We start from the raw sequence: 15,361 nt of genomic DNA, 5'->3' as shown, positions 1-15,361 counted from the left end.
TCTTTTAGACAATAGACAAAACAACATTTTGTACTTTTATGTTACCATGTGGTCTTATCCTAGTTCTGATAATGCTCAGGATTATTCTGAATTGTTCAAGAAAGGTCCAATTTTATCTTCTTTATGTGATCTATGTGAATCTAGTTTTAGCATCAATTATTATCTGATTTGACAGTATAAGTAATATAGAGAGTTTTCAGACATCAGTTATTTTTACTATAATATTGTAGGCCTAGAAGTAAAAAAATAATAATATTTGGACATAGAAAATCTTGTTACAGCTTATTTTTGGGGCTATTTCTTATTTAATAATGCCTCTGTCTTTCTTATAAAAGGTTACTGTCCTATGTGTTTTAGAGTGTATTGCGTCAGGATAACAATTACAATATTACAACAATGGTTATTGTTATAGTTGACTATAGTCACGATAAGGTGATTAGATGTTGACTTGTTGTTCCTTTTCTGTTTAAGACTGTTTCAGACTGAATGAGCTGTGAGACAGACCCTGTGCTTGTTTCAGTAGTAGTAACAGTAGCAATTGTAGTAGCAGTAGTAGTAGCAGTACTAGTAGCAGTACTAGAGCAGTAGTCTCTTTAGTCGGACCAGAGGTTCTCCATGACGCTGCTGAACCTGCAAAGGACCCAGCGCCGCAGGGGGCAGTAGTACTCGTAGTGGAACTGCTCAAACTCGGGGGTCTGTCTGATCTCGTGGAGGAAGGACACGTCGAGGTCAGACTCCAACAGCAGCAGCAGCGTCGGTACGGTGACCAACAGCACCCCCATCACCACGGCAACCAGGCGCACCACGCTCCACAGGCACGACTGCACTCTCTCGTTGGACGACAGCAGGCTCAGGACACCGCCCATGCTCCGGCGGGTGGCCAATCGCGTGTGCTCGTACGCCCGGTCGCGCTCCCGCTCAGCCTCCAGCTGGGCCTGGATGTCTGGGTCTGCATGGAGCTCGCGAAGCAGCCGGGCGGGGCTCTGAACGGGGGATGAGAAGAGCAGGTCTACCCCACCGTCCTCCACTGGGGTGGGCAGCAGGCTGGCACACGGACTGGATGAGGGCACAAGGTGAAGGTTCATCAGTGCTTCATTTTATTGAAGGATACATATTTTCATGCTTTCGAACTTAAAATAAGACATGATATGATGAATAAGATACCACACCTGACTTTTTACAAGTAACGCCGGGTGTACACTGACTGCATGGTGCTTACGGTTCGCAACCTGTTTTTGCCATTTTCCTATCTTGTAATGCATTTATCAACATCGAGAGTGCTGTGCATTCCTGATGGCTGACAGGCACAAATGATTCTTCATTCAACTTTGTTCAAATTAATCTTCATTCAACTTATTGTAAATACCTTAGTTTTGAGCATGTTACCTCAGTGCGTGGTCCCCTTCTTGATGTGCCAAGAGCCAGACAAATATATTTATAGGCATGGAACGTGCAAGGGCATGGAAAATGCACACACAAGGCTTTACATGGGGATGACAAGCGTGTAAAGCATTTGTTTAGGCACTTTAAATGACTTTTGATGTTCTTACTTAGGAAAGCATGTTCCACTGCACATGAAACAATTTGACCCGACGTGTTGCTGGGTAAACCATCTCTACCATTGGCATTGAGCTGTAGTGGAAATGCATGCACTAAGTAGAAGTACCTGTAGGCCGTCTCAGAGATGGTGAGTGGTGCAGTGCTGCTGTCCTCCTCCTCTGCCTCTGGTTCTTGGTCCTGAGGGTGCAGGGTGGAGGTTTCCGTGGTGACCTGAGGAGGCGGAGCTGCACTGTCAGGGCTGTGCTCTAAGTCTGCAGACAGGGCTTTGGCAGGAGACAGAGACGCCACCTCTTTCACTGCAACTGTACCTGAACAAACAGAGAAACAGAATTTACTTAAAACGTTATTTTAACAAATCCTTCAAAATGTTCTGTCACCAGAATGTTCAAAAGTTTGTAACAGAGGCAACTGGTGCAAAAATGTAGTAGAATGTAACACCTTTTAAATGATTAACTGATTTAACTGATAATGGGTTTTTATATAAAAGTCTTTATAACAAAAAATACACAACTTCTTTGAATTTGGGTTGGGACTTCATTCTGAAATGCAACATTTTAACATTAACTCTTTTTAAAGGGTCTATTGTGATGTGCAACAGTCCACAAAAGTATTTAGACTTTTGGTCTAAATACTTTTGTGGACTGTTGCAGTCAGTTTGAAACCTCCAATACTAAAAATGCATTGATATGCAGTTGTTCACTGATGGTATATTTCAGTCACAGGTTAAAAGTATTTGAACTCTATTCCAGAAACAGTAACACAAAGGCCAAGAAGGTCTTACATACATAATATGTAAGCTCCAACATATGCCTACCTTATATACCGTGCTGTAATATTTGTGAAACCATTCATTATTTATACAAAAGAGAAATAGGAAAATGTAACAGATGCAAAGTCGCCACAAACCAAGACTTGCATGTGCCGAGAGTTATTTATTTTATAATGTTTTTAGTCTGTGGGGGAAAACACAAAATCCCCACATTTACAAAAAAGTCAGGCACCCAAGCTTTAAAAAATGACTGATATAATTACTGATTCAATAGTAGGATGCTTGCCAATATAAATAATGTTTAGCTTTTGAGGCAGACAACAACTCTGGCTTGAGTGATTACTTTTGCTATTGGTGAAATCAGAATCCCAACTTGTCATCTCAGAAACCCGAGCATTGGAGCTCCACATGAACGCGCCTCTCAAAGTGGAGTTGATCACATTGGCCACATGATGGTGCTGTAAACCACCCACAAGGAGTAAAACTAAACTATTTGCAATGTGCAGGGCTTGATTTCAAGGCCACTGCAGTTGCCTCGGCAACAAAATCCGAAATGCTGAAGAAATAAACTTTATTGAAAATCTATGTGATGAAACAAGAGGCCAACAGGTGGGAAACACTGTTGACAGTTGCCATGGAAACAGAGTCCGCCATAATGTCAAAGACAGAAAGCACAAAGGCTTTCATAAAAACAGGAAAATAAGTAACACAGGCTTTAAAGAGAGAAAAGAATAAAATAAATATATAAGATGATATATTTATGTAACTAAAACACTCATAGCCCTTATAATTACTTAAAGGTGCACTGCGTAACTTTTCTGATGGAGTGTTTTTCACATGAGACTGGCTGAAATGTTCCACAGTGTGTAATTAAACTTATCTTGCATGTAGGCTCTTTGAGCTGTAACTTGGCGACACACCTGCTTGTCTCCATGGGAAGAGATACATTTCATGCCATAAGTTTTGGTGAACAAAGCCAACTTAAGCAGACGACAAATACCGGTCACTGAGATGGGTAATATTCTTTTATCCTAACTGTTCAAATATTTGCTTTTTTGGGCCTAATTTTAGTGCTTGGTGCTGTCAAATTTACTTCATACAGCAAAATGGAAGCGGACAATAATTTCTCTGTTGCTGCTATATACACATATACACATATACATACATATACACATATACATACATATACATACATATACATACATATACACGTATACATACATATACATACATATACATACATATACACGTATACATACATATACATACATATACATACATATACACGTATACATACACATACATACATATACACGTATACATACATATACACATATACACGTTATACATACATATACACATATACATACATATACACATATACATACATATACACATATACATACATATACACATAAAACAACTAATTATTTTTCATCCCAGATAAAATAAATATTTTCTTTTTTTTACAAAAGTGAATAGTTCATTTGTGAAATTGACTAAAACTTGACATACATTTTTAGTCCTTGGATTTTAAAATCTTGGCCACAACAGCAAGACAAATATCGGATATCGGTATCGGTAAAAACCCCCACAATAAAACCCATCAAACCATTCCAAAAAGTATAGACTACTAACTACTACTACTGACTACTACTTCTAGACTTTCTCATAATGAAAAGCGTGATCAAAACCTACGATAAAAGAAAAAAGCAAAGTAAAAGTATGTTGCGATGAAAGTGCTCACAAGGTGCTACATTCCTCTCGGACACGTGAGGAAGACGCTGCTCTGAAGCGACACGACTATTTATTCACCGTCACAGGAGCTCGTCATCGGCTCCTAAACACTTCAGCAGAAATATTTACTGTCGACTTTACAAGACGAGGTATCGGTTTCTCTGTTGAGTGGCAGTTTGTGTCGAAATGCAAATGTTATAAGAATGTAAAATGATATTATAGCAGCTAACAGCAGGTCAAAGTAGTTAGTTCAACAGCCAGAGATGGGTGAAGTTAGATATAAACGTAAAGGGGCACTAAACACAGAGATCAGATCCGTGGAGGGGAGGTCTCATGACAAACAATACAAACATTCAGCTAATTCAGCACAAGACTCTACACAGAACACACGGGCCATAGATGATTTAAAATGGGACTCTCATCAAACACCTCGGACACACAGCTATACATATATCATCTCCGTCTACAATTATGGGCTGTCACATCCCATTGTCCCTCGCTAACTAGCCATCACCAAGAAGACTATCCTCATGAGCTGGAAAACTACAACCTGTATAAACATTACACAATGGAAAAACCTCCTCTCCTCTGACTACATCTCAACAGAACACCAAAACACAAATAATCAATCAAACAATCTAACCTCTCTCTGTGTTTGGCTTCCATTTGCATCATTTTTACAAATTACTGAAGCATCATTTCTCTCTCTTTGTCTCTCACTGAGATCTGAGGGCGACTGGAACGCACCTCTTTCGATTTCTCCTATGCAGCTGTATTTAGTTTTCATTTTTTATATTTGATCATTACTTGCATTTTATTGTGATTGACTTGTTACTATATGTATGGCTTATGTTATTAATTCATTTAAAAAAATGTAAGTTAGCTTTAGCTCATGCAAAGTTAGCTTTAGCTCGCTCACAGTTAGCTTTAGCTTGCGCACCGTTAGCTTTAGCTCAAACTTGGCAACCATGTCTACTTTTTGGAACTTTAGTGGAAAGTACTCAGGTAGTACTCAGTTACTATTACTTGAGTAACTTTTTGAAATTGTTTCACTCGTTTAGTTTTAGTCTTGAGGCTGTTTATTTTGGCAGCTCGGACAGTTGTATCTTGTGATGTAATCTGGTGGTAACGTAGGAAGGGCTCCTCTTTGTTTTTAAAAGTCCAAACATCTTCACGTTCTGATCATTTTGGCCCTCAAATTTCGTTCACTGAGATGAACATGAACTTTGAAGCACCTATTACTTTGATCATAATCAGAGCAGAGTTATAGGTGCTAAATAATTGGCTTATTGCGACCACTTAAATTATATAAGACAGCAATTGCACTATAAAAACCAGTCTACAAACTGTGTATGGTCGAATTTGGCAGCAGATCAGAGGATGTAAAGTAGGTCATCCAGACACAGAGGAAGATTTGCTGTTATCGCTCTGCTCGCCACGCTCAGGCCGGCCAAGTGTCCTTTAGTAGAGGTGACCATTTTAGTCTTGTATTCTAGAGCTCAAACATGGTATTCAGGAGATATATGCGAAAAATACTACTTATTATGAATGCTCTTACATACAAAAATACATTTTCATTTGAATCTTGGTTAATTTAAATTGACTGACTCACTACATTTTATGAGTAGGCCATACCTGCAGGCTATAGTAAAATGACAACTGCTGACATTTTAAAATCATCTGTTTGTTATACGCTAAAAACAAAATCTGCTCAGAGTAACGTTGTTGGTTAGCAAGTTAAAACTCCCTTTTTGATGAGGATAAAAACAATCGTTTAAAGGCTCTTTTGCATTAAAGAGAGTATCCCCTAACCCTGACCCGAACATGTTTTTTAGTGTGAATGACGCTGTCGGAGCTCAAAAGAGGAGCGCTCTGATTGGCTGCAGGCTCCATTCACAAAATTGTATTATCTCTCGTATTTAGCTCAACTTTCAATCAAACAACTCCCAGCTAGTATCTTTTATCTGTGACAATGTGCTATAGGGTAAGGGGTTTAGCGCCTCCTTCCTTAAACTAGTTTGTTTACAAAGTCTGTTCCACGCCGTTTTAACCACTTGTGCAGCCTGCTGTAGAAAGGTATTGCATCGCTGGTACAAATTTCTCGCTGCCCTGGGAAAGAGCATTTACACGGGGGAAACGCAAGGACACGTTTAAAAGTCATGGAGAGACAAGTTGTCGCCCTGACTCGGTAACAGGGATGGGGGGGTCGGATTCGTGAGAAACAGCCTTAATGGGCATTGATTATTTTGATGACAGCTATTCTAATATATAGTTCGATTCTTCTAAAAAAAAACAAAAGGATATTTCTTTTTTGATTTGAAATTTCGGATGATACGGTAGTACAATTTTTCACTGTTACATCCCTGGAAGTTACAGTGCACCTTTAAGACAGGTTTTTGCTCCGTCCTTACTCTGCTCCAGCGCGTGCCTCTCCAGACCCCCACTCGTCCCCGCGATGCACCCGCCTGGCCCCACCAGCCGCACGTACACATCCCGGGCCGTGTGGTTGGCTATGCGCAGATGGAGGCTCCGGCGCGTGGTGATCTTAACCTGGCACCTCAGGGCTTCTGCCACCACGACGGAGGGCGTTCTCTTCTCCGTGAACACCTCCAGAGGTCCGGTCTGCTCCAGGCTCGGCTCATCCAGCGCCTGCAGCCCGGCCGGGTCTCCTCCTCCAGGCTGCTCCCCACACAGTCTCGGCTCGAGGACTTCCATCTCGCATTGAGGTGCCAGTTGTCGGGGCTCCGCAGGCTGAATGATGGGAGGGCCGGGGTGGGTATATTCTCGGACACATGCGCTGGTGCAGGCCCGTTCTGTCAGCGCGGTAACAAAGACTCCAGGGGCATTAGAGGAGGATCAGGCCCAAAGCTGCTGTTGCTAAATTTAAACAGTGGTTCTGCAGAGAAGGGCAGCTAATCTAACTCTGATTACAAGTGGTCAAGCCAGACCACAGCGGAACAGGAATGTCGTTGGATTACTAGGACATGACTGATTCTATTTAAACTGTATGCTAACATATGACAAGTTTTTTTCCCCCAGTCAAAACGTCTACCGTGCTCCAGTTAATAGAACATAGAATATTTCAGACAGCAATGATAGTCTATAAACCCTTGGTACTGATTCCTTTCAATTCGTTATATAAACTGACCGAATGCAGCTCAAATTGATATTATTTTTGTAAAATGTGCTGGTCACAAATGGAGATGTGGGAAGGGAAATGTTCCAGTGTGTTCCTGAAAAATTAAATACTGAAACTACCTCTAACTATTAACAAAACATATTTTTTTAGGAGAAAAATCAAGTTGCCTAAAGTCAGAGGCTTCCAAGTCCAAGTCAAAAGTCCACACTCTCTACTACAGAGAACATGTTTGAGAAATGCATCAAGCATCATGCATTTATCCATAAACTCCTGTAGCCACAGCTCCCCTAAAACAGAAGCATGACCCTGATCACTATCACCACATTGAAATCAAGACACGTAAAGTGGGTGATGTGTCTTGCGCAAAGAAACAACAACAGCCTGCCTGCACCATCGGCTTGAATGGATTTAGGAGCTGTTAGCTTAAAAACAGGAAAGTATAAAAACAACTAAAATTCTATGGTCAAATTTCCGTTTAAAATCAGCATACACACAGACATACAAATATATATTGTAAAAGCCCTTGAGGTCAAAATGACGCCGCTGTTTGTAACTAATTCTTGAGCGTTTTTATCCTACACGAAGCAGGAAGTGCGCTCTTAGCATGCTAGTTGTTTACTGTGATGGCAAAACTCTGCTCTGGCCTCTCAAAGTTGCGAAACGTGCTCATAAACTAATTTCAGTGAATAATTAGGATGCATGAGGAACGTGAGGAATATGTTTGGACTCCTGCAAACAGTTTAAAATGGACTGGTCTTGTTTTTCACATTTTTAACACAGTACAGCGCCTTTAATGTGAACACGTTTCTATTTTGATGTGAGATTCAGGGCAGGTTTTTATTCTATTTTCACATCCTCGTCATGTAGCTGCATTGTATCATTTGTCTTGGTGTCGGCGTGTGGATTTGGGCAGATAAGAAGGGACATGCAAAGCAAACATCACAAGGTCAGCGCTACCCTTGGCTCCGTTTCTTGTTTCCTTTCTAATGTGGGAGATTAGGATTCTGCATATAGACCTTACACCATCTCCTGGACACTTTATCCCAAAGTCCTTGCAGCAGGCCACTGCATAAGGCGCTGGTACAGCTGGCAGCCCGGTGTAAACGCTCTCTCTTCTTTCTCACACTTATTGTGCTTTATCTCCTATATTTTGTAAAAATAGTTAGTATATTTTTTCTATTTTACTGTACGATAGGGACACGCGCTGGAATAGTTTTTTAATTCAACTGTTTTTGACTTTTTTCGGCTGGATTTGAGCGTTTTTCGTTGCGTTCGTTGTGTTGTTGTGACGTGAGCTAGCTCCGAGCGAGCCCCCCCCCCCCGCGCCCTCCGGCCGCGCTAAAGTACGGCGTGTCGTCGGTACACGTTTATATACACGTTTATATGAAAGAGGAACTTCACGAACGATCGGGACACGCACTGGAATCGCTTTAAATTAACTTGTTTTGACTTTATTCGGCTGGATTGAGTGTTTTCGTCGTGTCGTTGCGATGTGTCTTGGCTCCGGCCCCGCCCCCCGGCTCCGGCCCCGCCCCCCGGCCGGCGCCGTACCGCGTTTCCACAAAGGAGGAACTCATGAAACTGCGGAGAACAGTCGTCTTACCCGGAGATCGTCACGTTATCCCGTCGCAATACTGACCTAACCTAATACTGATGTGCAATTCTGTCGTATGTGCAATTGCTGTGAAATTCATGTGCAATCTATGTGCTGTCGTGACACACATTCATGTGCAATTACTGTCGGGATCACATGCAATGGTATTTATTTATTTGTCTATGGGAGTTTTTATTTATTTATAGGAGATCTTCTACTGAAAGTGTTTTTCAGACTTCCTATAAGTGATCTGTTCCTCTGTACCTGCGTTGCACCAATGAAATTTCCCCATGTGGGACAATAAAGGAATATCTTATCTTATCTTAAATAGTTGAGGCGAATACTCCGCTGAGGCGAGCAGTTTTTACACGTGTTATAATGTTGCTTCTTTGACAAAGACATGTCCGGAGTGTTTGGTCTCATCCAGTTTCATCAACCTTTCGAGAGCTTGAAATGCTTGGTTCCAAATTGTGATGTCATTAGGTGGTATTTCAGGACTCAACTTTGGCATGAGTCCTTCTGCATCCCCCGGCCTCTCACTCACTCCATTAATTGACACAGTGCTTGAAGTGTCTTGCCCAAGGACACATGAAAGTATGGACTAGAATGGAACCATGACCTTCAGGTTATTCAGCGAAGCCTTTAACCATTGAGCCACTGATATGAGTTTCCTTTCAACACATAAGAAACCACATAAGTGATTCCGTATTCTTTGTTTTCTCCTTTCTGCTGTTGTCCATATAGATCTTTATAACCTCAATAAAATAAAGCAAATCAAAATTGGACTAAACCAGAAATCAACCCTGTACAAGCTCAGGACTAAACAAGGCCTAGAACAGGACCGAACCAACAATGAGCTCAATTTAGGACACAAGAACAGAGACACCACGGGCCGATCAATTGACTCAGCGACCAAACGCCCTGCTCGTTTCCCAAACTGAATCCAACTTTGTGAGTCTGGGAGGCCAACCTCACCCTCTGGGAGCTCGGAGGTGTACAGGACATGAACACGGAATGTGTTATGGAGAGACTGTGTAAACCTGTCAGGACGAGACAAGGGGGTAAGAAGGAGAGAAGAGAGGAGAGAGGTATGAGGGGAGAGAGAGGAGGAGAAGAGACATATGAGGGGAGAGAGGAGGAGAAGAAGAGAGGTATGAGGGGATAGAGAGGAGGAGAGAGGTATGAGGGGAGAGAGAAGAGGAGAAGAGACATATGAGGGGAGAGAGGAGGAGAAGAAGAGATGTATGAGGGGAGAGAGAAGAGGAGAAGAGACATATGAGGGGAGAGAGGAGGAGAAGAAGAGAGGTATGAGGGGATAGAGAGGAGGAGAGAGGTATGAGCGGAGAGAGGAGGAGAAGAGAGGTATGAGGGGAGAGAGAGGAGAAGAAGAGAGAGGTATGAGGGGAGAGAGAGGAGAAGAGAGGTATGAGGGGAGAGAGAGGAGGAGAAGAGAGGTATGAGGGGAGAGAGAGGAGAAGAGAGGTATGAGGGGAGAGAGGAGGAGAGAGGTATGAGGGGAGAGAGAAGAGGAGAAGAGACATATGAGGGGAGAGAGGAGGAGAGAGGTATGAGGGGAGAGAGAAGAGGAGAAGAGACATATGAGGGGAGAGAGGAGGAGAGAGGTATGAGGGGAGAGAGAAGAGGAGAAGAGACATATGAGGGGAGAGAGAGGAGGAGAGAGGTATGAGGGGAGAGAGAGGAGAAGAGGAGAGGTATGAGGGGAGAGAGAGGAGGAGAAGAGACATATGAGGGGAGAGAGGAGGAGAGAGGTATGAGGGGAGAGAGAGGAGGAGAAGAGAGGTATGAAGGGAGTGAGAGGAGAAAAAGAGAGGTATGACGAGAGAAAGACTGAGGCAAAGAGAAGAAAGGGAGAGAGAGAGAAGGAAGAGGGGTGGCAAGGGGAGAGTTAAGGTCGTGGGTGAACGAGAGGAGGAGACGGGAGAAGAGAAAGTGGCGGGTGAGGGGTGAGAGGGGAAGGAGGAGAAGGTGGGCTTGAGGTTGGAGAATGGGAGAAGGCAGAGGGAGTGAGAAGGAAAAGATGGCGAGGAGGAGACAGGCCGAGAAGGGGATGTGGGAGGTGCGAGGGGGCGTGTCCAGGGAGGAGATGGGAGTTGTAACATAGGACGCATAAGACAAAGGTCGTGTCCCGTGGATGGACGGAGCAAAGACATGACGCCCATAACTCAACACGGACCATCTTCTTCTCAAGGACAGTATTTTCACACAGAAAAGGAAAGAATCTACGGCAACTATGGTAACGGACAATAAATTGGTAAAACATACAACCAAGTACTAAATCTTATCAGATTTGTTTACCACTTCCCATCTGCCACTTTGAATCAATTCTAAATATTCTGCTTCCTTATACATGGGAATTACTGCATTATGGCATAACACTTGGCTAAAATTACACCTAAACGTAACCATATCTCCACTTATTCTTTTACAGCACTCCTCTCGCACATTTAAACCGGCCTCATTCCATTTTCACGCGTTACCGTCCGTTTCCTCCTCTCGTCCGAGTAACCTTACCCTGCTCTTCCCCCCCTTCCATAACAAGATTGAGGGCCGCATCCAGTGAGGCTTCGAGGTGCCAAGAGTCAGGTGTAATCAGGCAGCGAAGTGACGGAGAATAATGACCGCGCACTGAAGGAAGCACGAGGGGCGTGTTACCCCAATGCTGCGCACGCAAAAAAAAAATTGAAACGTTCAACCGACTGAAAAAAATGTGACTGTAACAGCGTGTCAAAGTGGCCATTACTCACAGGGAAGTGCAGACTGTTGGAGAAACTGTGGCGGCCAGAGCAGGCGAGTTTTGGACGTTGCCATCCCACTTAATTTTAGAACAATGTTTTTGGGTCTCAAAACTTCTGCCGTGGACGCAATCAGTGGATACTTTTGGAGTGCGCTTTTGGAGGAGGGAATAAAAGGACATAACGAAGAAATGCTTGACACAAACATCGCTAACGGTCAAGGACTGGACTGACATCGGGACAGACTTTGGACTAAATGTGACTCTTATTTTCATATAAATGTGCTATGATTTTGTTTGTATTTATGTCTAGTTGATGACTACTTGTGTTTTCATTTAATTTAGTCTCTCTGGTCATTTTGTGTTCTGTTCTTTTTGTGTTCTGTTTTATCTTTTGTTTGTAAAACTGGGGGGGGAAAAACATAGTTTGGCCGGGGTGCGACTCCAGAGCGATTGTGAAATGTGATATTATTTGTTATTTTCACACACTTATTCGCATTTCACATGTTGATTATTTTCACACTGACAACCGCAAGAGGGCGCTCTAGGCTCTAAGTGACGCAGAAGAAGAATCTGCACTTCCTCTACCTCCGGAGCTTGTGGAGTTGTTTAGAAGTGACACAGAGGAAGAAGAATTCAGTGGATTTAGTGATTTGGGGTAAAACTGATGCTTTGGTAAACTTGTTATAACTAGCATGTTCTTTATGCTATAGTTATCTGAATAACTGTTCATATGTTACGTTAACATACCAGACACTTACCACAGTTCTGTCTGTGCCTCATGTAGCTGAAGGTGCTACGTTAGCATACGTACACCTATTCACCATGTTCTCTCATCTGTTGTTATTTTAAATTGCATTTCAAGTTGAAATGTCTGTTCTTGGTCTTGGATTTTATCAAATGAATTCCCCCCAAAAATGCAATGTATACTTCAGTGCAACCTTTTTTCCTTTATGCATTTTTTGGCTGATGCGACTTATACTCCGGTACCGAGCAGGGGTTGAAGGTGACGGAGAATAATTAGGAAAAACACGCACCTTTACTTAAACGTTGGGTGGTTGTTAGGGGAAAACGCCGCTGAAACATGAGAGCCGGCACAGTATGGGCCCAAAAGGACACGGCACATGCATGTTCAGCCGTGAGCTCCGTGTTTAAGGGGGCCATGATGGATGAGCCCACTTAAACATGCTTCAGAGCCGGGTCCTATGTCAGCGGTGCGTTCTTTGCTGTTACAAGGACGATGCAACCACGGTGCTGCAGTTATTACTTATTATTCAAATCAGGAAACGGACGGCTGAAATCACAACTTGACCGATTGGAATTTTCAAAACGCAAAGGCTGCACTTGTTTATAGGCATCATAAACATAAATGATCCCGTCTCCGTGGGATTGTTATATAAAACCTGCTAACTGGGGCAACGCTTAGGAAATAATGAAAAGGTTTCTGACAAGCGATTTACGTTCCAATAGCGTGAGAAGAAACGGCACGATTTAACGATTATACACGGTGAACAATAAACAACTATAAAGAATGAATAGAGAAATGGTCATTGATTTAAAAAATATATATATCAGGAAGAATAGTTATTGCTGTGGTAATAGCGAATGGGGATCCAGAATAAAGAAAGAAAAGAGAAAACTGAAATATGAATTTATTGAACGATTTAGCAGGTTTTTATTTAATAAGTTGGAATATTTCGTTACACGCAGAGGAAAGTATGCAGTGTTTGCGATTTGTTAATAGCGACCATTCAAATTGCAGTTTAAATTTGATTAATTCATCTTGCAGTCCTAGTTTTAACCTCGAAAAACATGTTACGATTCTTTAGTTTAGCAGTTTGGATTGAAGTTACAAATGTTAAAGTTTCTGCACAGTTTTAAAATGTGCACTGCTAAGTCAATCTATACACAATACTCGTCAAAAATGGACTGAGACTGAGGCCGTATAACGTTTGTGGACAACTATCTCTGATGATGAGTTTAAAAGCTAAGAAAACAATGTAGATCACAACAAAAACAGGAAGCAATGGAACTAATGGCTTTTTCTTCAGTGATGATTAATTCATGACGAACACTTTTTCAACTGTAAACTCAGCAGTTTGCCACGATAAACCAACACGGGCCGCTATCACCTAAAAGCATGATGTATTATGTATAGATTTTGTAGCACAATTTTATTCCGTAATATATTTCAATAGTCAGCCACTTAGGGAATAATGTGCCTTATCCTTTCTCTGCTTTTGAAAACATTTGAATTGGTATTTTGTGAAAAGAAAGGGAAACAACAAAGTATTTTGTTAATTGAGAAGCAGAGCACCATAGCGCGTAAGTAAGTTTGAACATATTAAAGGACACATTATGCATTTTTGTATTTGTCCTTTATGCTCTTCTGTACCTCTGCTTTGGCATCTCGTGTTAAGCCGTTTGCTCTTCAGGATTTTGGGGTTAGTTCTCCATCTACTGGCAGCAGAGGGAAATAAACAAAAGCTAGCTTTCCCTTGACATGCTAATGTAAGCATGCAGCTATAATAAACACGATTTGAGAATTCTCAGAATGAGTCTGAGGACGATGGACTTAAAAACACACGGATCTCTATTTTACTTTTTAATTCATCAATAGATTTATTCAGCACCTTTCGAGACATTCAAAGTGCATTGTTTATTCACTCCACACTAATCACACACCCACCACTTGCATTCTAGGTGTTCAGCCTAAAGACACAACAACAGTTTCCTCATTGTCAAGCAGGTACGGCCAAACGAGTGCATGGACAAAATAATAATGTGCTTAAAAACAACAACAAACCCACCCAGACCCGAGGAAGAATATGCAAATCCACACAGAAAAGCACAGTATATTATACTGGTCCATTGACTCATAATGGAAACAATAAACAAGCAATAAAACACATCCAGTGACACACCTGAAGCATGTCTTTATAGCCAAAACATGCACAACAATGAGGATGCAGACATTAACGAGGTGGATTTGACTGAATTAGTGACTGCAAAACTTTCATTTATTTTATTTCTGCTTATAGATTGATACATTTTACTGTCTGCACTACATAAACCACACACATCTATGATCCATTTCAAGGTTCAGCGGAGCAGAAATCAGCCACACCAGAGCCATGTTAGCAGAGAAATTGCTTCTGGTAAGGTTCAAGAATAAAGGAATACTGGTACTTTTTGCTTGTACTCACTACTTCTTTCTTTCACCTGTCATTAAAAACTAGACCTAAAGAATGTCGTGGTGTCAACATAAACCTGATACAAACTAGTCCATCTGGTTCTATTTACACAATTGACTTTATATCAGAACCCAAAGTGATAATTGAGGTTTGGCGCTTGGTAACTAAAGTCAGGGGAGGTGTGGCAAGCTGTGTGTCCCTAATGTCGCAGTCTGAACCCTCCACATGCTTCGGGGCGGATCATGGCGGGTATTTTTAGATCCGCTCCCATTGGTGTCTCCAGGGAAACGGGCTGCTGGAGGGCGGGACATCAGCTGCTCAGTTAAATGTGCATCCACGAGGCAGGACCAAGGGTGAAGTAGTAAAGAAGTGACACAAATAAGTAAAAGGATGTGAAGGAAATACTAAAAGCATTGAGAGAATGTTGGGAAGTATAGGTCAGATTAGGACTTTCCGTGGTTCTCAACAGCATTACACATAACAATATTACTTTCAACATAAATAATATAAAAACTCATTTTGTCTAAGGCTGTAACTAAGACATGTTGACTAAAAGGCTCGAGCCATGGAGCTGTCAAAGCAGAAAAAGTTAAATGAAAGTTACCTTATCAAGGAG

At 41.9% G+C, this 15,361-nt stretch overlaps 1 protein-coding gene across 1 annotated transcript in view; it reads right to left on the bottom strand.

Moving 5' to 3' along the window:
• Positions 1-431: 431 nt before the first annotated feature.
• frmd3 (FERM domain containing 3) overlaps positions 432-15,361 on the bottom strand; it is a 91,778-nt gene continuing 76,848 nt past the window's right edge. Inside the window, exons 14-15 of the mRNA XM_072433841.1 lie at positions 1,667-1,868; positions 432-1,056 (exon numbers count right to left, since the gene is read on the bottom strand). Coding sequence (XP_072289942.1) covers positions 594-1,056; positions 1,667-1,868 — 665 coding nt within the window. The 3' untranslated portion in view covers positions 432-593. The remainder of the gene's footprint in view (positions 1,057-1,666; positions 1,869-15,361) is intronic.

The sequence above is a fragment of the Eucyclogobius newberryi genome, unplaced genomic scaffold (assembly GCF_026437365.1).
Source record: "Eucyclogobius newberryi isolate DKJ021-1_F unplaced genomic scaffold, fEucNew1.0.hap1 SCAF_6, whole genome shotgun sequence".
NCBI classification, from domain to species: Eukaryota; Metazoa; Chordata; class Actinopteri; order Gobiiformes; family Gobiidae; genus Eucyclogobius; species Eucyclogobius newberryi.
Note: the sequence above shows the minus strand (reverse complement) of the source record. Positions and strands in the feature narration are given on the sequence as shown.